The sequence below is a fragment of the Thermobia domestica genome, chromosome 2 (genome assembly GCF_964235325.1).
Source record: "Thermobia domestica chromosome 2, izTheDome1.hap1.1, whole genome shotgun sequence".
In the NCBI taxonomy this organism is placed as follows: domain Eukaryota; kingdom Metazoa; phylum Arthropoda; class Insecta; order Zygentoma; family Lepismatidae; genus Thermobia; species Thermobia domestica.
Window position 1 is genome coordinate 78,977,963 of NC_137455.1, and position 24,482 is coordinate 79,002,444.

Consider the following 24,482-nt stretch of genomic DNA (forward strand, 5'->3'; position numbering starts at 1 on the left):
ACAAGAGCAGTAATTTTGGAAACAGAATATACATTATAATCTCTTCTAGGATTGAAGAGAAATTATTTGAGTACACTCTTAAAGATTTAATTTGATTATACTCTTCTAGAATTGGTAAGATTTACTTTGAACCTTTTGATGTCAAAATACAGATCTGTCTGCTACGTAAGATACAATATTATTGTTATTGATGAAGGTAAAACACGTAAAAATTCTGAAGAACATTAGCATGTCATTCAATCATTCTTCATTTCAGATCATTTGTCTCATGCAAAAAATCATTAAAACTTTCAACTAAAAACTTGATTGATTTGAATTTACATCATTTGTCAGGACAGACGCTATATAAAACGAGATTTACAATTTAAAGTGGGATCTGGAACAATGTAGTGCGTTTGATGCTTTTCCATCGGGAGACGAAACAGGGATCTTGTGTATCAAAGATATACGCGGTAGATATTAGACTAACAAGGAAGGAATTTAACTAGAAAGTAATAACCTAACTTGATTGGACGCTTGCTACCCGACGTCATCTACAGTCAGAAGTTTTGAACTAGCAGCCGAAACGTGTTTCCATAGAAATTAGATACTACACCAATCAAATATTTGGAAAAATAAACTAAATAATTTCATAAGAAATCTTACCTTTCTCTTCATACGTTGTTTTCCTTTCCTTGCTTCTTTCTGCGAAACCACCCGGCCAGGCGAGAATCCTTTGGCATCGACGCTGACCTTGACACCGCCGTTCTCCGCCTCTTCTCCGTCTTTTCGTGTGGTCGTTTCCTATCCGTTGGTGGTGGTGTCGCGGTCCTGTTGTTTTCCTCTCGCATCATACTTAAAGACTCAACTGAAGCAGACTTACGAGAAGAACGCGCACCGTCGCGACCGCGAGACTTCGACGGAGCACGCGGAGGTCGTCCCGTGGTAGCTGCACCACTAGCCGGTGTCGCTTTCTTTAACTGTTGCTGGTTATCGTAATGGACCTCGTACGCGTCGCGGTAGTGGCGTGGTTTCCAAGGAGCTAACACCGATATAGAACGCGACAAGGTCTTTGTTTGGTGCTGAAGCCCTCCCTGAGACGAAAGCTCTTCGCGACTGAGAGCACGACGTTTGTTAAGACCCGTAGATGGCGGAATGTCCCCAACGGTCACTGCGTGGAGGTACACGGATCTTTGGGACTGCAAACTGCTGTCACCCTCTGTCGCACGACTCGCATGACTTCCATTTTCACTCTCTGAGCTGGGAACTGAACTGGCCGCACTTGGCGGGGAGACTACATTTCTTACGTTGCCGTTGTGTTGGTTATTGGTGTTGTGATAGCCATTTCTCAGCAGAAGTTCACGACGAACGCCCGACGCCCCGCTGGCAGTCCTTCCTACTTTAGTCTTATTGGGTCCTGGTTCAAATCTATTGTTATTATTTCGTACTGTTGGTCCTGAGACTTGTGATTCCTGGTCTGTATCCCCGAAGAATCTCAGACTCTTCTTTGTGTCCGTCTGTCCAGACGCTCGACTGGAGATAACACTCTTGGCCTGTTCTTTTTCGGCCTCTTTTTTCTTCCTCCTTCCGGCCAATCGATCTAATGATTTAAACCATCCGTGACTTTCGGCCTTGTTCTTTTTGTTGTTAATTTCTACACGATTTAGTGTGGACAAGTTCTTCTTGGGCGGTTCCTTCCATTTTGATTCCTCTGCATCGGACATCTGGCTTCTCGCTGTCGCTAGTTCACGTCTGTAATCTGTGTCCATATCATCATCCTGGATCCATGGCTTCTCGTACTTCTCCAGATCCTGGAAAGAGCAGCATATTACTTCTTAAATTACATCCTTAGGAAACAGATTACATTTATACATCCTTAAATTTCTTCTTAAAACACGCACATAGCAATAATCAAGAGAGTAACTGCGGTTTGGTTTGATAATCGTGATAGTACCAGCTTCCGAAAATAACCAGGTTTTCTGATGTGTGAACAATACATAATATTTTTGTTTTGCGAAACCTCATTCGATTAAGAAAAAGAAAACTGCTATACAATTGAGTGATTAAAGGATAAAATAAATAAATTTGTTTCCTTGAGGGAAAGATTTGAGGTACATCTTATATAATATAAACTTTCTCTTTGTAGCAATTCCCTACAAAAAGTAGCTCGTACAACACAAAACTCTCTACTTGTTCTGTGTTACGACATTCAAGTTTTATTTCATTATTGGTTTGATATAAATCGTTCTAATGTAAACAAAAGTACCTACTATCCAATTGGAAAAGTATTAATTAGTTCATTTTTTTGTTGTTATTTCTACAGAAATTACCGTACTTCCCGCAAATGACATCTTACCAGAAAATACGGTACCTAGCATAATTTTTCAGGTTGCTCGTAAAATAAGCTCTACCCCAAAATGTGCTCTAGTAGTTGTAGGTGTCGAAACGGGTACTTTACACATAATAAATGTATAGACCCTATAGATATTTGTATTTGTGCAAATAGACAAACTCCAATGTGGCGTTTGGCAAAAGATACGAGATTCGTATTAATATAAAATTCGGTCTTGTTTCTGGGGAAACATGATGAAATCTTAAATTATTCTTTCATTGGTACAAAAGAGTAAATTACGTTTTAGCTTGAAACCTAATACAGTTGTTCATTCAGCTAAACCTTTAGATTAAAAAGAATTGTAATACACTAAACACATTCAGAGAAAGTACAATCACATACGTAAAGTAATTTTCATAATGGCTGTTGTAGATCGCTATATAAAGAATATTATTGTTTTGGTGAATACAAAATCATAAATACCGTGTCATTCAAAGAAAAATAGACATAAACAGAATGATGAAGCAATAAACTTATTATCTAAATAATTACTATAATGAGTAAGCTTTACTTTTTATTCATGCGAGGAGGATGCAGAAAAGGATACTAAATTACTAAAGTGGAACTTTCTTCATCGATGACACTCCACACAAAAAGTCGGAGTACACTGCTAACGATTTATTTCGTAAATATGTAAAAAAAAAAAAAAAAAAAAAAAAGGAATCCAGACGGCCAATGTTCTTTAACTGCGACTGAGGCCAGGATCGTACTCAGAAATTTCATTTGTGGGGGTCCGACTTTTGAGACTGTTAAAAGTTCATATGAAAATTACTACTTAATTTTCTAAAGTCCCAATTCTTTTTCTTTTCTTTTCTCTTTCTTCCTTTTTTTTAACGTTTCTCCTTATTTTCGGGGGAGAGGTGTCTGAAACCCATAGATTTCATTTGGCTACGTTCGTGACTGGTGCTCTTCTGTCAAATATTGGGAAAAGAAATACTATCTCACATATGTTTATTGATTCTTCATCTAACTATATACGATTATAAAGTAATTGAAGTGGTCTCCACAAATGATAATTTTAAAAATGACACGTAAAAATGATTATACGACAGTCTATATATAGGACCTAGTACTAGTTTTTAGTAATTTTCCTGTTTGTGAAGACAGTTAGAATAAAATGAATCTAATACTATGTGTTAATTTTGAGACATATTTCACAAAATATTAACAAATATCGATAGAAGTTTTGCTATATACGTATATGAGAACCTCCTACAAAATAGATGTTCCAATAATTGATACCGTATGGAAAGCATATTTCAAAGTCTCAAAATAAGTTTGAATTTTTCTTTCTATTCTTCTTCTTCTTCTCGTCCCTCACCTCCTCCTCCTCCTTCTTCTTTGTCTCTCTTTTTAACTTGAAGTAACCAATCAACGAGTGATGATGTGACAAATATGACCGCCTCTTTATGATCCGAGACTTAAACTGCTTCTCTTAACGTACTTACCTCATATTACTGGTTTAATGAATATGCTAACTTTTTTGTAGACAGTTATTTCCATACCTGGCAAAACTATCAATATTTGAGTGTTTCTTGAAACGTTAAACAAATCTAACGAATAGTAAATAATAATTTTTCTGTTAATCCATTTGTTTTCTGTTAAACCTTACAGTGCTCTATCATAAAGAAACAAATACGCATAAATAATACACACTTCTTTACTGTTCCGTAATACACACTAAGTTCCGTAAACTTATACTTTTCAATCCGATTCTTAATTGAATGCGTTCGATAAGAAAAAAGAAAGAAAGAAATTATTTCCCACAGTTATGTCCTGTAGACTGAAGAAGACGGAAGATGTATGGCAGTAAATAATGACGAAAGAATTGGTTTGATAAAGAAAATAGGAAAATACCGTGAAAATTTTAGGATATGGTGTAGTACTAAAACAATTTCATACAATCTATGGTCAAATTATAGAACCTTATTGCCAGATATGAGCGCTCCATTGCTGTGTCCCACTCTAGTACAGAAAATTGACAACATCTATCTTCCGTAAAAATTGTCTTACCTTTGACTTTTTTGATCTCCTCTGTTGACGACGATGCTTTTTCACATTCAACCGACTTTTCTCAATATTCTTTTTACAAAACACTATTCTATTTTCTCTGTTTTCCTTTTCCTCCTCATCCTCCTCAATAATCGCAAACATCCCCATGTTGACACGCTGCTCATAGTAATCGATAGTTGACAAAGTATCTCTGTATTTATCTAACTGACGATTCAAATCGGATATTTGTCGCTCACATTCTTCGATTTTTTCTTCAAATTCACGAACTTCTTTGTTAAATTCCATTGTTTCAACGACTGCTTCCACTATCGCTTTCACTACGTTGTTTGTGATGAAGCGTACCAAAAAGTTTTGCACTTCTGTGCTCTCAAGACAGTCTTTGACAATTTTGAGAATATTCGCCCGTAGTTCTTCTTTCTTGTCTATTTGTGGTGACATATTTATACATTAATGTGTTTTATTATCGGAGAAACAGATTCACTTCTATATATACTTTTAAGTTATTCGCTGTAGTACTTTAGTGGATATGTTCCTAAGTGTTTGTATTTAAATGTTTCTAATATTAGTCTCTTGATGATATATCGAAAATGCTGTATTCGTCAAAAATATATTTTCTTCAACTCTTCACAAGTCTCTAATCTACACTGTCACTGTATCTGATAGAAGATAATTAACAACAAAAATTTCCATTCTTGCGCCGCTATGAAGGAACTCGCGCCAGATTGAACAAACACAACAAACTCAAATCAACACTTGCCACTTGTAAAAGGAACTAAACTAAATTGACATCATGCGTTCACCACAACATACGCACTGGTTTTGATTGAAGTGTTCCGTTAACTAACGAACATATAATACAAGAAGAAATTACTATCTATATTTTTGCTGCAATGAAATTAATTTTTGTAACCGGATAATGACAGTAATTAAATTAGTTACACAATCCTGTTTGAAAGTAAAGGAAAAGGAAAAGTTTCTCTTCCGATCAATTCTTGTTTTTTTGTATTATTATTGCAAAATTTGTAATGTTGATGTTCAGAACATTGACTTTTAAATTTTGTTACCGCTTACTTACTTTTTTTTTTCTACAACCGGATGGAAAAAAGAGTGTAGAAGTGAACTGAAGAACAAGGTCAAAGAAATCGAAGGAAATACTATGGTAAATGCAAACAGCAAATAATATTGCGCTTCGGTTGTTGCTACTTTGCATTAGGAATATAAAGTATTTCATAAACATTATGACAATGGATTGTTGAAGAGTTATAGCAGCTACTTGTGGTTAAAACTTGCATTTCGGTGCTAACTTGAAGGTTTTTCTTAACTACATCAAGAAATAACGTGGATAATTCCTAGAATTGCATCAAATTCGTTTTATTATTTTTTTTTTTCATTTGTGTCTTTTCAATAAATTATTTCGTTTCACGGCTCATTATTCTTTGTCTTCCTTAACCATTTGTCCATTAATTCCCTTTTAAATAAATTCCAGCATTTAAAACTTATTTCATGTTTGCCTTCTATACTTTAAAATTAACCTCAATAACATGTTTAATCTATCTTGATGTTCTCTTCGTCTTCCATTCTTGTGTTTTACTCTGGTTTCCTCGCTGGTAAATAGTGTACACTCCTCCTATGTGAGAGCTCTTCAATTACCGGTAGGTTCCATGAAACTGTGGTTTGATTGCATCATAGCATAAGCTACTGCCACCCTGCTTTCCCTGTACATTTGGTGCTGATAAAGTAAACTGAATTTCAAACAAGCAAGCAAGTTGTTTTATAAAGGTTCGGGCTTTTTTTTCTATTTTAGGCGAAGACAATATTTTTTATGTTCCATTTTGATACATTAGTTATGTATTAATACATAGATAGAGTCACCATATAAAAAGTTTAAACTAGAGTTTATTTCATTTATTAATAGCAACACTGTGAGCGCTAGTTACATTTATATTCATTTTATTTTCGATTTTTTCCAGATTCCAAAAATTCTTGGATACAGTGGAGTACTCAAAGTTTCATCAAGGGAGGTTCAAGCTCCAAAATTAATATTATTTCAAGTGTTTTTTATACACATGTAAAATGATTGTCCTTTTCATGTAATATCTTATTCATGGGAAAATTAAAACTCGGAAACCCTGTTTGGCTATGAGTACCAAGCTACAATATAGATGTAACCTTTCTTATTACAATTATAATAAGGAGTAATCAATAATAAGGAATTAAATTTCCTGTTGTTCTAAAATGCTACTACGTACTTATTTTGCTAATAATATTTGAATAAGATCCACGAAAAACGTACAAAAAGACGCTAAAGACGCTAAAGACGCTTAAATCCATTCAAGAAAAGTAGCAATAAAGTATTGAAATGCATATTTCTCCTCTTCCCCTAGATACACTGAAAATGTTAATAAGTTACAATAATATAATACTGGAAAAAATTTGTTCTTCCGTCTGTTAATTTCAGTTTATGTTGAATATTAGCAAAAATAAACAAATACAAAAATAAACATTCGAAATAAATTGGTCAGGTATTAATATATTTCTTTAAAAAGTGTATGACAAGAATTACCAGTTAACGTCGGGATTTAGGATCGAAAAAAAAAAGTATGAAGTGAAGTTTGCGGTTTGACGTCCCACAAATTTGCCCTTTAGGCTAAAGAAGACGGATGGTGAACAAGAACTGAACTATTATGAAATAATTGGTGAAAGTAACGAGAAAAGCCTCGAACTTGATCGCGTATCACCACAAACTCGCGGGGCCAGGAATCGAATAAGGAACCTTTCGCATCAGAGCTAAGCGCTCTACCACTGGTCAACCGTCCCCCCCACCAAGAAAAACAATAAGCAAATAATATTAGAATTATGTTTCATTCATGAAGCGCTTGACTCAAAACCAGCGTAAGTTAAATTCAACTCATACGTTAATTAACGTGTTAAAATCATGTTATTTTGACTAGTGTTTCTAACAATTGGAACATAAACATTTATACATCAACTGAAATGCAAGCAGGACAGAAATCTTATAGCTCATAAGCAATATGATGTACTACTGTAGTCAGGGCGCTCCCACGGGGGGTCCACCAGGACCGGACCCCCTCCTCCAAAACTTCATTACTCGACATATATTTGTAGACTTTCTCAATAAAACTGTACTTGTTAAACAGGGAAATGATTGATGTAACATGAAAATTTGATCTGTACTCTTTCTCTTATAAAAACATTCTAGTTCTATTTTTTTTTTCTGAAAATATAGGTCGAAATATTTTACAATTACTTATCGTCTTTTGAGGTCCAGAATAATACCCAATCAAGACTGCATAGGTGTAGTGGCTTATAATATTAGACCCTCCAAAGCTCGGATCCCTCCCAACAAAAATTTCTGGGTGCGCGTCTGGTGCTACTAATAAAGAAATTAATTTATCTGTAAACAGAGCAAAAGAAAGCAGTCATTATTAATCCCTTTGGCAGCCGCGCCGTGGTTTTCATTGAATGAGGTTTTACCAACCGTAACATTATCGCATGCTTTCCTGCTATATACAACTCTTTCCATTATATAAGTAGTATCAAGAAAGAAGAAAAAAAAGCTCTCTGTTGTACGCATGGTTCGGTTCTTTGTCCTTATTTGTAAACAAACGAAATGGTCAGTTTGATGACATCATCATTACGCGTTATTTAAAGCATCTAATTACATAGTGCAACATGATCGTATCATGAATTCCCCTCCTTTCCTTATAATGGAATAAACATAAATAATTAAAATGGCCTACTTGCTACATTGTTTTTTTTTTTTTTTTTTTTTTTTAAATTAGGGATCAACATGAACTTTAGAAAGGAGAAGGGGGTAAGGAAGCCGGACATTCATGGCTTACCTTGTTTTGCTCTTCGAGGATTCGGAACTGTGTATTTACTCAACAAATAGATGATATTTTAAAACGATAAGTGTTTCAGTGTTTGTTACGTTTAAAAATTATAGATGTATGATTTTGTACGATGTTTTAACTTGGATTAAATGCATCAAGGCGTATCCAAGTATGTAAACTTCTCACTCTCCACGTAATAATGAATTATGTGCTGGGTTTTGTTTACTACTTTCCTATTGCATTATCTTTATCAAGGGTTCTTGTGTTCATATACATTAATACCCCACGAGCAACCTTGACGTAAAAACAACGAATACACAAACCCTTGTAATTTATACGCTCCATGTAGTAGCGTGTGAATTACGTCTTTCCCATTTATTCTAGTAGCTTGATTAAGACTATTGTGAAAGAATAAAGATAACATGTCATATGTAAAAAGAATACATTTGGAAATGTTTGTTTTCTGGTCAGAATTCCCAAGATACATCCCATCCCTACCGTATGTACAGCGGTGGACACTTCTAAATGGTACAGCCATATGGAGATTTACGGCTAAGGTGTACCATTTAGAAGTGTCCACCGCTGTACAAGTTAATTAGGACATCTTAAAATATTGGACACGATGTATTACAAGAAACATGGATATGTTCCAAGAAATTACACATACTGTAACAATATGCCACTACAATCCGCATGTCATAACTTGGAATCGAAGTCGTGATATTATAGCTTCAGATGTGGTCACTTCACAATTACTGACTGGAATAGTCTGTCAAGAGGCCCAAGATATCAGGCTGGCAAAGTCTGCCTGTCGAGAATTTGAATCCCACTTCTTATGCATCGAGCTTCATATAATTCAATTATTCATTTCTTATCGTCTCCTTTAGCTTGAAGGACATAACTGTGAGGCATGAAACACAAAAACGTAATACAATTCAATATACTTTATCACTACCCACTCCATTCACCTAAATCCATGTTTTTCAACCTGGAGTTCAGGACCTCAAGGGAGGTCGCGAGAAGAACACACGGGAGTCACGATGGGAGGTAAGAAAGAAAAATGTAATTAGAATCTAATAGCGGAAAAACACATTTTTTAAAGATTATTTTCAATTTTTTAAAATTTTGATACAGATTTTTATTTCCATACTTTTTGCCAAATACAGCAAAGAATATTAAACAAATAAAGAATCAACTGGAATAAAAAAGAAATGAAACTGGTGAAAACCGCTTATTAAAATGTAAGTAAAATACAATAATCAAGAAGTTGCTTATGGGAGTCACTGGCAAAACGATATGATCAAAGGGGGCCGTGATATAAAATGATCGAAATGATCTAACAACATAATTTGATTTGGGTAATGCATGTTCCGTTCCAACCGTCTAATATTTAATTATATATATATATATATATATATATATATATATATATATATATATATATATATATATATATATAAAAGTTGAGTTAATTTTGTATAACACATATCTGGCAGTAGGTCATATAGAGCACATACTGTACAAAGGAAAAGAGTTAACCTTTTTATTATTACAGAAAGGTTATCAGCCTGTTGGCGTGCACCGCCTATTTCAATTTAGTATTTGGTTGCTTCTATTTATTGTTTGCAAAGGCTCGGAAATTACCGACCGAATTCATTGCAACAGAGTTTTAAAAGTTTTATGACACTTCGTGCAATATTAAAGAGCTCCCAAATTAAAGATAAAAAAAAAACTAGGTCAAATCTGTAAGTAACATAATTAACGAGTGACTACGACCACTCCATTCACTTCACTTCTTATTAGGGCATTGGCCACATCTGTTTAAATATATAGAAAAGAAGCAATATTATTACATAAAGAAGTAACACAAATCTTGGAAAAATATTTGATTATGTAATAGTTCGTAAAATGCGGAAAGAATTGCGATAAGTTCTATATAATGTATTTACCAGTAATAAAAATAACATTACATGCAATTCTAAATCTTCTAGAATGGATGGGCGTTGCAGGAGGTGTGGCGAAACAATCATTCTTCTACCGAAACCTTCACCCGGAAAATGTATTTTTCTTTAATGTTAGATATGACTACATTTCCCTATGCAGAAGATATTGTTTAATTCTCGTAATTATCATAGCAATATGATATTGTAGACGATACAAAAATGGAAGAAGGATGTAATTTGCTTACAGAATAATGCCACTTTGATAGCTGCTAGGAATTGCTTTGTTTGTTTGCTTGTTCTGCATAAATTCAACATAAACTAAAAATTTAATGACGAGAAGACATCATATACATTTTGTATAGGATCATGAAATTACTGTAATTCTATACCATGTATATATCATATGATCAATATACGAAAAAAAGTTATACAATTTTTTAACGCTATGAAATTAGTTATTTCAGTTTTTACTATAAACGTATTAATGCGTTCATGAAAATAACAATAAAACTAAACCCGATGTACAGTACTGGATATTCATTTGAAAGTGGTAAAATCGAAATAGTACGACAATTCCTTACTATGAGGTTCATATTATTTCAAGATTTTCTAGGATTTCCTTTTGCCGTAGCAGATAAATTCTCAGATTCTCTCACACACATATATGTAGTATTATTCCACCCCATTAAATGAGAGATAAGACGAGATCTATAAGTTTTACGTCCCACGGTTATGGCGGTTAGGCTAAAGGAGACGGTGATGATGAGAAATGAATCAATTGTTGAAATGAAGAAAGTGGGAGGAAATGGGAGAACCCTGAGAAAATCCACGCACACTATTCTTTTCCACCACAAAGCTCACTTGGTCCGAGCTGGGATCGAACCAAGAACCCCAGACACCAGAGGTGAATGCTCTACCACTGAGCCACCGCCGTCCCATTGATTAAATGAATAGGGTAGCTTAGTGATAGAGGATTTTCCTTTGTAGCACACGGTTCTGAGATCAAGTTCGTCATGCGAATATGGATAGGTTTGGTAAATAAACATCGTTTGCTTAATTTGGCTTAAAAGTAATTTCGATTTGACCCGTTTTGCATTATTCTAGTCCTTGTTTCATCATTTTCATTTGCCTATATAGAGCATATCCAATATAAAGCATGGATAGGTAAATAATATATATATATATATATAGTGCCTACTTCCTTCTAGTGCCATTAATAAAGAAGTAGGAATGAAATAAAAATGAAAAATGCAGTATTAAATACATTATACATGTTTAATATCAGTTGTATAACTATGGTACTTGTATATTAAAACATATGCGTGAATAGTATGATACTTTTCAAGCAATTACTACACCTTAGAATAATTATAATAGAAATACGTAACAAAATATAGCCCTCGGAAGATTTTTTTCCCCTTAATCATTCCATCAAATATTCATCCTAAAGATTTGAGACAAAGCATGGTTTTAGGCTTATGACACAAACACCAGTGAGGTTAAAATTATTTTGAAAAATGGAAAGCAAATACAACATAAAGATAGTGAAATTAACTCATAGGAAAGCTACGGAAATATATACACAGGAAGAGTGACATAGTAATTTTTGTGGTTCTTTGTGGATTGACGGAGCATTCGTGTAATTTTCATAAATAAATTTTACATTTAGTAGTAAACCTCAGTATAATTCGTAAAGAAACTGTTTTGATCCCTGGTAGAAGGCCATTTGGATGCTGCTAACGACTTGATAATTGCCATGAAGTTCCTCCGACGCCCAACAACAAGGACGGACGCGTGACAAGCAACTTTAGGTTGGTTGGGGAAAGATGAAAAAAAAACTTCCGTTTTACTTTTATTTTTCCCCACTCCATTACATTACCATTTTCTATTCCATCTAGCTTCATCTTCTTCCTTCCCCGTTCCCATTAAAAAAAAAAAAAAAAAAAAACTTCCATTCACCAGAATTTGCAATAACGTAAATATTCATTCATTCATTCATTTACATTTACTATACAGTTCCTTTCTTCCTTCCAGTCGCTTTCGAAATCGTCTTTTCAAATGATAAAAAAAAGGAAAAAATGTATAGATATGAAATATTTTTTCTTGTTTTGTATTCGTACTTTCAAGTGCACATGCTTGCACGAGTTAACACATCGCTGTGGATGTAAATTTATATATTCCTTTACAGAAGCATCGATAGAATGAGAACCACGTGCAGTTGTATGATTGGTATGTTTTATCTACGACGAAGACGATTGAGGATATGGATTGAATTAATAATGGCCATTTACACCTTTTTTTTAAAAAATGCGTTGTTTCTTTTCTCTTTTTAAGAGGGACAAGTATTGAAGCATGTAATAAACTTACATTTTTATAAATATTAATGGATCAAATAACAATAATAACGTATTCAAATTTCGCACAAACATAACGATTAGGGAAATCTGAATTTAAATATTTTCCGGTTATTCACGTCTCTTTTCCGTCCTATACTAGTTTTTGTTTTCCTAACAGGATGGTTATAAAGCCATTTTACATAATTTTAAATTTTAATTACTAAAAATTTGAGAATCACACACACACACACACACACACACACACATATATATATATATATATATATATATATATATATATATATATATATATATATATATATATATATCCGGAATTTTTCTATAGGTAGCAAAGTAAAATTAAAAAAAGGAAACTTCCTAACACAAGTAAACTGTGAAATTTCTCGTTGGCAAACATTGTGGCCACGGTGGACACTTTGCAGGCCCGTAGCCAGCCCAAAAATGTAGGGGGGGGGTAGAAGTTAGGGGGGGCCCGACCCAACCATATTACAGTTCATTTGCAAGCCTACCGTGAAAATTTTAGGGGGCCAGTGAAAATTTAGGGGAGCCCGGTCCCCTAGCCCCCCGTGGATAGGGGCCTGACACTTTGTGATCATCTTCTGGACCAAAGATGTACAATGGCTTATCTCATTCAATATTTACACTTTGTAAACTAATTTCAAAATCTTAATGGGTAGGAAATGGCAGAAATTTCATAAATGAGGAACTGCATAATTTATACTATTTACCAAACATTGTTAGGTTCATCTAGTCTAGGAGGCTAAGATGGGCAGATCATGTAACCAGAATAAAAGTCGCAGAGATTGGAATACAAAGTAGAAACTGGATGCAGTTAGCTAAGGATAGAAGTCAGTGGAGAGCTTTTGTGAACGCGGCATTGAACCTCCGGGTTCCATAGGCCATACAGTTAGTTAGTTAAGAACGCTTTCACAGGTTTTACTGGAAATTCAATCGGAAAACGTCCATTTGCAAGGCCTAGGCGCAGATGGGAGGATAATATTAAGGTGGATCCCACAGAAATAGGAGTGCAAAGTAGAAACTGGAGCCAGTTGGCTAAGGATAGAAATCAATGCGTGAACGCGGCATTGAACCTCCGGGTTCCATAGGCAATAGAGTTAGTGCTGCCAAAATGTCTTGATCCGTGGCAAAATGCGAACTAAAACTCACACCCTCGACACACCCACGCGTTGAGCCAATAAGGGTTCAGCTGTTGCAAGCGAAAACGCGGACGACGAAAGGGAGTGGAATTCCTTCATCCGATAGCAGCGCTTAGAACGGAAGACTAGGTGTCAAGCAGTGTTGGGCAAATTTCAATTGAATTAACAATTAACAATTAATCTGTAAATTTAATTGTTAATTGCAATTAATAATTGAAATAAGTAATTGTTAATTGCAGTTGGCCATTAATAATGGAGAATCAATTGCAATTAATCAATTGATTGAAAGTAATTCTAGTGGAAAGTAATTGCAATTGAATTCAGATATTCAATTGCAATTGAAATTAATTGGCAATTAATTCAATTGCAATTGATTTCCACAGCAATTACTTTCAATTGATTGAACAATTGCAATTGATTTCAATTGATTTTGCCCAACACTGGTGTCAAGTCAATGTGGTATATCTTGACTATTGCTATTGCTATACTACAGCAATAGGTTTTAGCTACTGCAATGTGTCTTTCCCATAAAGTTTAAATCTTCTTGCTCTTTCTGTTACACCCTTTATCATATAATGTGCTAATATTGGGCAATGTTTCTTCCCTAGTTTGAAGCGATAAGTATAATTTTCTAGTGATGTGACTTCCCAGGTTAGCCGCCACTGATATTACCTCTTATACTTTGGTATGGATATAGATGGTCTTGAATTTTCACTAAAGATAGTCAAAAAAGACCATTTGTATATATAAATCCCTCTTCTGTATTACAATTGAAACCATTTTTAAATCTAATTTGCACAATAAGAAAGCTTTCTCCATTAGAAGACATTTCTGAAGAAAATTTTAAGAGAAGAGGAAAGTAAAAAAGAGAGTAAGATGACATAGATTAAGTAAAAGACTATAAGTTCAAGGCTAAGCTTTTAGAGACGATGTCCAGTCTCCAAGGCTGGAGAAAAAAGTTTAAGCCTCGTCATCGAATTTAATGTGTTCTTGGCAAGAAAAATACAGATATTTTATTTCTACACGAAAGGTCACATTATTAAGTAAAGAAGAAATCATCCTACCATTCACAAAAGTTAACTCTTTTATTCATACCGGGTTCCTTACTAAATGAACTTCACACACACACATACAAAACTTAAATTATGTCTTCTTTACTTTAGTAGTATCCAAAGATAAGATCGCCATTTGCTACGGTGGAATATATTTTTTTATTGTTACAAGAAAGAAAAGTAGCTTGTTTGGCTTATATTAATATAGTTCTTCTTAACTACTGTTACTTGCAGGCGTATGATGACTCCGCAGTAGAGGCCTCTCCTCTGATGCTAAGGGTTGTCGTCCCTAGTTCGATATCAGTCTACGCAAGTTTGTGGTGTACAATTAAGTCTTGGGTTATATGTGGTTCTTCCTACATTTTAGTCCCATTAATTTTTCTATGATCTTTATTCATTTTATTAATTATGTCTTCTTTAGCTTGGAGATCATAACCATTGGACGTTGTAACTTAGATAGGCGTATAAATATCCAGTTACAGAGAAGAGTTTACTGACTTTTTCTCTTATACAAACAATGGAAGTTTACATTTGCTGTTTTTTTTTTCATTACCATTGTGTAGTGTTATTAGTACAAGAAGTATATGCGGGATAACGTTGTGTTAACCTATATTTCATAACATAAAAAAGGAACAAAAATATGCTTTCAGATGTTTTAGTGATTATTTCAATTAGTAAATCTTTCATGTGTACAGTAAATACTACTTAAATTATTTGGTTGGGGGTCGTTTCGTCCAAAGGATATTTCGTCCAGAGACATTTAGTCCAAACATATTTGGTCCAGGGACATTTGGTCCAAAGAACAATTCGTCCAAAGGACATTTCGTCCAAAAGACAATTGGCCCAAAGGACATTTCGTCCAAAAGACAATTGGTTTCATGGACATTTCGTCCAGAAGACATTTGATCCAAAGGACATTTCGTCCAAAAGACAATTGGTCCAAGAAACATTTCGTCCAGGGACGTTTAGTTCAAAGCACATTTCGTCCAAATGACATGTGTTTTGACTAAATGTCTTTGGACTAAATGTCCTTTGGACCAATTGTCTTTTGAACGAAATGTAATTTGAACCAAATGTCTTTGGACGAAATGTCCTTTGGACCAATTGTTTTTTGGACGAAATGTCCTTTGGACCAAATGTTTTGGACGAAATCTCCTTTGGACCAATTGTCCTTTGTACCAATTGTCTTTTGGACGAAATGTCCTTTGGACTAAATGTCTCTGGACGAAATGTCCTTTGGACACCACTTATTTACATAGTGTACGTACTAGATTGTTATCCTTAATGCACCTTGTTATCCTTAATGCACCTCTAAATTTAACTATGGCCCCAAATTCCCTACTCCACCAGAAAACAGGACTACTTTTTAAAACGTATTAAATGATTCTGACTTCCAATATTCCCCACGGAATGGTTTTGATTTAAAAGTGTTTTCATTGTATAGCTTATATTATTATTTTCTTACAAATTTTTAATTGATAATAGGTTATTATTTACTTGACTATTCTCTAAAATTGAATGAAGTGCTTTAAGTTATTGCCCATCTCGTTAAGGATAATCCTAGGTGTGATAACCGAAATTATCAATGTAAAGCAGCTAAAATACATTTTGCACATTCTGTAAAATTTCCAAGAACAATTTACTACAGTGTTCTCGCCTATATTTCATTTTTTTTCCTTCAAGATATTTGTGATAGTACTCGTAACTAAGCGACAATATATCTAATACTTCCCGAATGTATTAATACACAGCAACTTCATTATCTTCCTTCCAATTGACATCCCTAGACATGGCCATTTTAACGCAAGGACTTGACGGTTACTTGGCTGAGGGCCCCACGAGTAAAATTTCACGTGTTAATTACATGCATTAGTGTAAATTTAGTTGTAAGGTCCTTAGTTTTGCCCAGGACTCCATAATGGTGTTAGTATGGTACTGTTTCTAGGGCACTGTATCACATAAGTAAGAATACTGAAGCCATAATGCCTCGCATAATGAATCCATCCACGTGCACTTTTCAATTTCCAATAAATGTCCCTTAAGCATGTTAGATACCATCTACACCACTTCTATTTTTTGGCCCATCGATTTATTTGAAAAATTATTTTTCTGTTTTTTTTTTCTTTCTTTGAAATGTATTGGAATTTTAATGCTTTGATTCCACTGGTTTCTTTTTCAAACGTATTTAAATCCCTTTACTTTCTGAAAATTAAATTTTGTCATACATGTACATAATTTTCAGCTCTTGGCGTAAGCATACGGGATCTTATAGTTTCACTCCAGGTATATGTGTATGTATATGGTATACTATTTCTCAGTAACTGGTAGCCGCATCTGAACCAAATTTGATGGGTAAATAGCCCTGGAAATATGGAAAAAATTAGAGATAAAGAGGGCCCTTTAGCAAGAAAGCTCGCCCCTCTGAGTGATGCACCAACCAATATTAACATGCACTTCCTACATGCAGTTAGAGTTCCAAAGTAGCATGTCGAATGCTGTGTCGCGTCGCAGTTTTTATCCTAAGACATTTACCGGACAGTGTGTATTAGAGAAGAAAAGAAGAGTAAAGCGCGTGAAGAACTTTTCACTTCACCATTGGCTTGAGTAGTAGGAGGAAAACCCCCGGAAACACATAGAGTCCAGGGAAACCCTCTTTATCGGCCATGCACATACTCAAGTTATATACATGGTAAACCATACAAAGAAGGGGTGGAAAAATCCATATAAAATGCATATATTACTGTCCGTATTTTTTAAAACTTTTACCCATGGTCTAAGAAACAAAAATTGTTATATTCGGCTACAGACAGGTTGGGCACATTCGGCTAGGACTGTTGGCTCCGCTCCGCTCACCTTTTATTGTGGTACTTTATTTTTCGGTAACTAGTGGTGGGATATGAATGAAATTCGGCAAGCAAGTCGTTCATCATCTTAAAAAAATAAAGTTCGTTACATTTGGATGCCGAACTCGGCTCACCAACAGAGGCTGTGTTCCATAACTTTGCATGCTGGGAGTTTCTGAGTCCGGTTCACCTTGGCTTGTAACATTTAATAATAAAATTTAACTAAATAATATACTGTACAACACAAATAATTATAAGTTGAAAATCCAAGTGGCAACTACAGTTGAAGAAGATATTAGTAAAATCACTTAATTGAAATTCTAGATCATTTAAAATACAAAAAACAGAAAATAGTTCCCCAAATAAAATAAGGATTGCATACGTATACTCTCTACTCAACACCCTTAACTGTGAAACAATTTGATTGCTTGTTCACGAGGGAATGGTATAATTTCACACTTGTGTTCAGTAATGTTTAGATTTTGCAAATGCTAACATTATTATTATTATTATTATTATTATTATTATTATTATTATTATTATTATTATTATTATTATTATTATTATTATTATTATTATTATTATTATTTGAACTTTGTAAAATGCACAAATTACCATTGTTAAGGATCTGACATATTGGTACTATAAGAAGGCAGTTTTCCTAATTTTCGATTCACATAATTTTCCTGTAAATAGGCTAGAACTTGCCTTCTGGAAGAACATTTAGGCTAGGTACCCACAAATATATCCTATTTCACGAGTTTCAACAATGGTTTTTCCTCATAGAACAGAAGATATAGACTGTAATATTAAAAGTATTTACTAGCTGTATATGATCTTGTTTAATGTATCCAGTATCGTACTTTGTTGTTAACTGTCCATCAAACGCTATCATTGACATTTTCAAATAGACTTTAATATTATTATGACGTATTGTCTTATGCAGTCTGTAATCTTTCGTAACGATATGTTGTTTGGTGTTGAACACAGAATAATAATTTGAATGTGAGAATGGCTTTTTGTGTGTGTGTTTCTATGTGGCTGTTGTTTTAAAATCACGCATTGCCCCAGTTGCGGTCTGATTCCAATTATGTGGTCACATGCTAGTCTCAGTGATCATTGCTCCTGTGGCTTACGCTGGGAATTCCAACCGAATGCTATTGAATCACACTACATATATATTTAGATACAAGACACAATGGAAGAACATCATCATCATAGAGAAGTAAAGAAGAAGCCGCGAAGGATTTTAAAAAAAGCACAGTAACATATTTCCTGTTTCATGTGTTCTAATAACATGTTTCTCCTTCTCTCACGCATTCCTTTAGGTTATTTCCAGAATTTTATTTTATCATTTTTTTTTTGAGACAGAGAGAGGGGGTAGCAATACAATCATTAAGCTGTCTGAATGATATAACTTTCTGAAAGTTCTTCAAACAAGTCTTCATCAAAATCATCTAACCAGGTGCCACTACAACTATTTCTGAAGTGGAACGTTTTTCTTTTAATGCGCTGTTATTGCATGAATAGTTGAACAAATGTTAGTTTTTATTCGTACGTATTAAGAATTAAAAACATTTTAATGAATTCCACATATCGGTATAGTGATAGACTTCTGCTCATCATTTGTTCAAGCAGTGAGGTTTTGGAGGAAGGAGGTAATATGTTATAGTTACGTTTGCACGTAATTATATGGTCATTTGCCTCATACAAGTTTGTACTAATCACCACTAACATGGAAAAAGCCTGTTTAAAAATAGATTAGAAATTATAAAAAAAAAGTAAGAGTACCGAAAACTATTATATTCTGATTCACAAAATAAACTTTGAAGATCGGTGGTCCTAATTTTCCATTTTGTTTCGTCTTTTTAAGTATTTGGATAAGCACTGAATTCAGAAAATATAATTTTGTTGTTTTGTTGTTTTTAACGATTAATTTATACTTTTAATAGGGGATACGGTGTCTTAGCAATTGAGCACATACTTCTGGGATGCAAAATCGTGATTTCAGTCGCATGCAAATAGTTTAGTTTAAATTTCATGTGTTACCTTTTGGGACTCTGAGTTCCCTTTCAATATGTTATTGTGTGAACTGTATCACCACCAATGACATCACTTAATATATCCTTTAAGTGTTGCATTTATCAATAAATTTTAAAATGTTGCTGCAAATATATGGTAAACTCTACATAAAGTCGTTCTGCAACGAAGTTTTACTTTTTAAGGTGGTAGTGTGCTTTGGTAAAAATTGGGACTAGTTTTCAGTTTTCAAATAATGGTATGCTTTAGTGAAAGAGAAAGGGAAACTCATCCGTGTAGTGTACACGACTTTGTATCTGATGACGCATTATGACACGTGAACATCTCGAAAAACCACCTGAGCTCACCCGTGGCTAAGCGATTAGCGTGCGCACCTTTGAGGAGACTTGGTTCGATTCTCGGCGGGAGCTCATTTGGTTCGGATTCCAAATTAAACTGTAAGTCCACGTCCCATATATCATCTCTGCTGAAAGGGACGCTGAACTCAAAATCAAATCGAAGAACCAGCTTCTAGCAGTTTATCATCATGCACGATGTTTAAAACTGACAAGTATTAAATGCATTCATTCATTTACACGCTCTATTCCACGTCTTTCAAGGCGAGAAATAAGAATGAATTTCTAATAGCCTGTACAGAAGCAGTAGTAGCAGCTATTATCAATATGGTTTCTTAAATTTTACTTTAGTTTATACATTAATTTTGACAATATGAAAACAAAAAGAACGAAAGGAAGTTCTTTAAGAAGTAAACTGCTCAAAAAAGGACTAAACAAGAAACTAAAATGTACCAATGCATCTGTCATAATTAGAAATGCTTAGTAACTTAATGCTTAAACTTAATTGTATTGTCTTTAATGCATCATGATATAGGATTGGAAATATTTTAAAATTTTGTAAAAGATAATCTCCCCCACTTTAGAATCCAGCCTAATGAGCTTGTTGAGTGATATTATGGACAGCATATCTGCTCCCATGACCACTATTTATTGCTCTCTAGTCAAGAGTGTATCTTCTTAATTCAATTCCATAAGAATACTGGACCAATACCTCAAATTTTCCGTTCCCATCGGGAACCAAATATGGTATTAGCCTAGCACAGGAATGTATCCTAATCATTTATTTCCACGGAATTCGTAGAGAAATGAAATGAAATGAAATTTCTAGTTTTTACATCCCATGGTTGTGTCGTTTAGACTAAAGTAGACAGATTAATGAAAGTGACTGGTGACATGAGAATATGGAAAGAAAAAGAGAATCTCGAGAAAACCCCCACAAACTAACGTGTCCGAGAATTGAACCAGGGATCCCTCGCACTAGAGGTAAGAGCTCAACCAGTGAGTTACCGTGTCCGCGGGATCCCGAGATGAGTTTGCGTTGTCATCTGCGTACACTGTGATCCAAAGTTTTATTAAATTTCCCTATATTATTGTAGTGGGATTTTGAGTGTACCTGACTGAAGCTTCACGTATTTGACATGAAGTGAAATGCATATATTGATTCACATATCTTAGTGTACAGCAGTGACTGCATCAGAATCATTACAGAACGTATCATCCATTCCTTACTTGAGCAATAGAAGAAGGATGAAAGTAGACTATCTATGTGTAAATTATTTGCTTAGTCATTTAAGCTGTATTATCTGTAATTAAATCAGACGTTTATTGAATAATCGTAATCTTATGTAATTATCTACGAACGGTAATTAACACTTAACAGAAACAGTGACAACCATACTGTTGAAAGGCGAAGAAGAAATCGCAGCAAGCGCCATTATAAGTTCTTTGTCCACAACTCTTTTGGATTGACATCCTAATCAATGCTTTGTTGTTTGATGGACATCTTTTTAACTTTCTTCCCAGCGTCTGCTTCAACTCGTAACTGAAATGACTACGCACTATTAGGAAAACATTATTTCAGGCATTTATCCAGATAGCGAAGGAAAAATAAATGAATGACAACTGATGCTGAGTTATTTATTTGCTGTAGATAGAAAATGCATACTTATTGTATCAAGGGTCATTGATGATTAAAAACTATATATAAAGTCTTTCCGCCTTATTGCAGATCAGGGCACCAGCAGGTAGGTACAGGTAGGCAGCAGATCTTTTCCTTACAAGGAATTCGGAATTTCGGTCAGGGAAAGCGAAAGGATACTTCTTAACAGGGTGGCCAGCTCTTGATATTTTATTGGTTGATTAAGAATAAACTTTTCCCCCTTCCCTTTTATACCAATCGGTAGGATTTATTAGTGTAGGTTTAGCAGATAACCCATTGATAAGTGAGCACGCTTGATTTTGATACACACCCAGGCAAGATTTTGTAAGCTTCTTTCAAAGAACATTGCTTACTTTGTGAAACAGTTCCACTTTCTTCCAGTTTACTAACGCTACTATTTAAATTAATACTTATTTTAACTATAGAAGTTAAAACATTCTATCTTTAAAAATGTTATATTTTCCCTGTGTTGCAAGTTCAACCAGTTTAAAATTAAGGGTTTTCGTATATCGTAATAATACTTTTCCGTTCCCAAAAGTTCTTTACCTATTTGAAATGTTGTTCTAATGGTTAATTATTTATTTTGCCTTGTGCTCTAATCAGTATTGAGATGTCAAGAGAGGGATCTGTCACTAAAAAAGGTTTCGAATCTTAATTCATATTCCAGAAGTTGTGTTTCCAACATAATTTGAATCTACAATAAGATGCATCAAAAGGACATGATGTGGACATGAGGTTACGAAGAGTCTCTTATATCAGTAAAGGTAAAGGTAATATAAGCCAATTAAGCCCATGGGAGGTATGGAGCTTAGATTCCATCCTATCTCGACTTAGGGACGTCCAGGTAATGTAGTTAGAACCAAGATCCGCCCACATTATTATTATTATTATTATTATTATTATTATTATTATTATTATTATTAGTAGTAGTAGTAGTAGTAGTAGTAGTAGTAGTAGTAGTGGTAGTAGTAGTAGTAGTAGTAGTAGTAGTAGTAGTATAGTGTAGTATTGCATGTGATTTGATGTTTATTTGTTTAGTTTCATGTTTATACTAGCGGTATTATACCACGTTACATCCTATTTCTTAGGCAACCCCCACAACTACAGAGTATTGAAGGTTGCATATGCAACCGTACAACTCCTATTAAAGGTATTCATCAATAGAATTTCACAATATTTGGATGTCAAAACGAAAAATACGGATGTCAAACAAATTATTGTTAAATATGGGTGGGCTATTCTCCAAATTTTGCTAACTTTTTGATTCCAGTAATTTTTCTTTGAAATAAGATTTTGTTTAGTTTATCCCGTTAAATGGTAAAAGATGCGTGAGAAAATCAGACAAGTCAACAAGAATCGCATTACATAAGACTGGCAACTGCTTGAAATTGTTGTCTTTAATCTTAAACGCATTTACCTATCAAACACGGAGGAGCAAGGTTAAGAAGAGTTACCGAACTGTGCTTTACTCTCTGCTGAATTTCACTGCCATTCATGTGTTCCTTGCACAGGAATTTGATAACTACTGCTATTACAAAGTAGCAGGCTCATTTTTAGTTATCATATTTTTGTGTAAATGGCAACGAAAATTAACGAAAAATTTTAAGTTAGAGTGAGATTTCAGTGTTTCCAAATGTACACTATTGGTAAACATTTCAAAACAAAATTGTTGGAAACAAAAACCGGTAAAATTTAAACATTCTTGAAATATCGAATTTGAATTATATGTATTTCGTCTACATCAATTCATATGTTCGAATCCGAATTACACAGCACGATTAATGATTCTACAAATTGTGTATTTTTTACCAAACTATTAGGTATTTTAGAACTCTTGAACGTTGATTGTTCGTTTATTCTTTTATAAAATGTTCTAGCGGAAGATGACAACTTAAATAAACAAAAGAGAATATTTATATTGTATGACTAATTAACAGTTCTAAAGAATGCTAATAATTAAAGGTGCGTAGTTGACAACTCAATCCTGAGTTAACGACCCCTCCTGTATTACACAATCTAATTTGTGAACAATGGTTGGTAAGACTTTTTGGAGAGTTCTTTCAGATGAGAAATACGACAGAATAACTCTATAAGGTTATGATTTTCTGTAAATTTTAACAATACCTGTTTTACAATTATTTTGAAAAAAAATGTAAATTGATGACAATTTTTCTGCGAATAAGTCTTAAACTTGTTTTCATCATTGCGATCATGTGGGTCTATAGCTTAAGCAGGATTCGTAACTGACACTGAATTAGTGTAGCACAATATAAAAGTAGAAGTTACTTTATACCACACTTATTTAATTAAATGAAGTATACATCTTGATTTAATTGTAACTAGCATTCACTGAATAATAATTCTCTTTTTATTTTATTTTATTAGATTTAAATAATAGAACTTACCTAACTCCTTAGTGTTACAGTTAACGATCTGCTGTGGTCATCCGGAGGGCTTTTTAGTTGCGTTTGACTATCTTTGCAATTATTTCTACCTTCGATTAATCTTCTTCATTTAAATAATTACTTAACACGTCTAATCATGATATTTGGTCAACGCTAAATGTTCTAAGATAATACGATAGGTTAAATTTCTTTGAGTTGAGTTTAACGTTCCTTTTAGCAGCGAGGCTATGAGACTTGAATTACTGATTAACGTGGAATGCGAACAACATGAGCTCCCGCCGGGAATTAAACCCGGCTGTCCCACCCCAAAGGCGTATACGCTAACCGCTTAGCTACGAAGGAGTTTCTTACATTTCTTTGAGAAATAGTGAACGCATAAACGAAGTTATGCATTATACTTATAAATAAATAAAAGTGAAAAACAATAAAATTATATTTTTGAAAATTAATCT

General features: G+C 34.1%; 1 protein-coding gene across 2 annotated transcripts in view; it reads right to left on the bottom strand.

Annotated features, from left to right (window-relative positions):
* blo (bloated) overlaps nucleotides 1-24,482 on the bottom strand; it is a 248,337-nt gene that overhangs the window by 57,697 nt on the left and 166,158 nt on the right. For both annotated transcript variants that reach the window (XM_081742576.1, XM_081742584.1), the window contains exon 3: nucleotides 646-1,790. In XM_081742576.1, coding sequence (XP_081598702.1) covers nucleotides 654-1,790 — 1,137 coding nt within the window. In that variant the 3' untranslated portion in view covers nucleotides 646-653. The remainder of the gene's footprint in view (nucleotides 1-645; nucleotides 1,791-24,482) is intronic.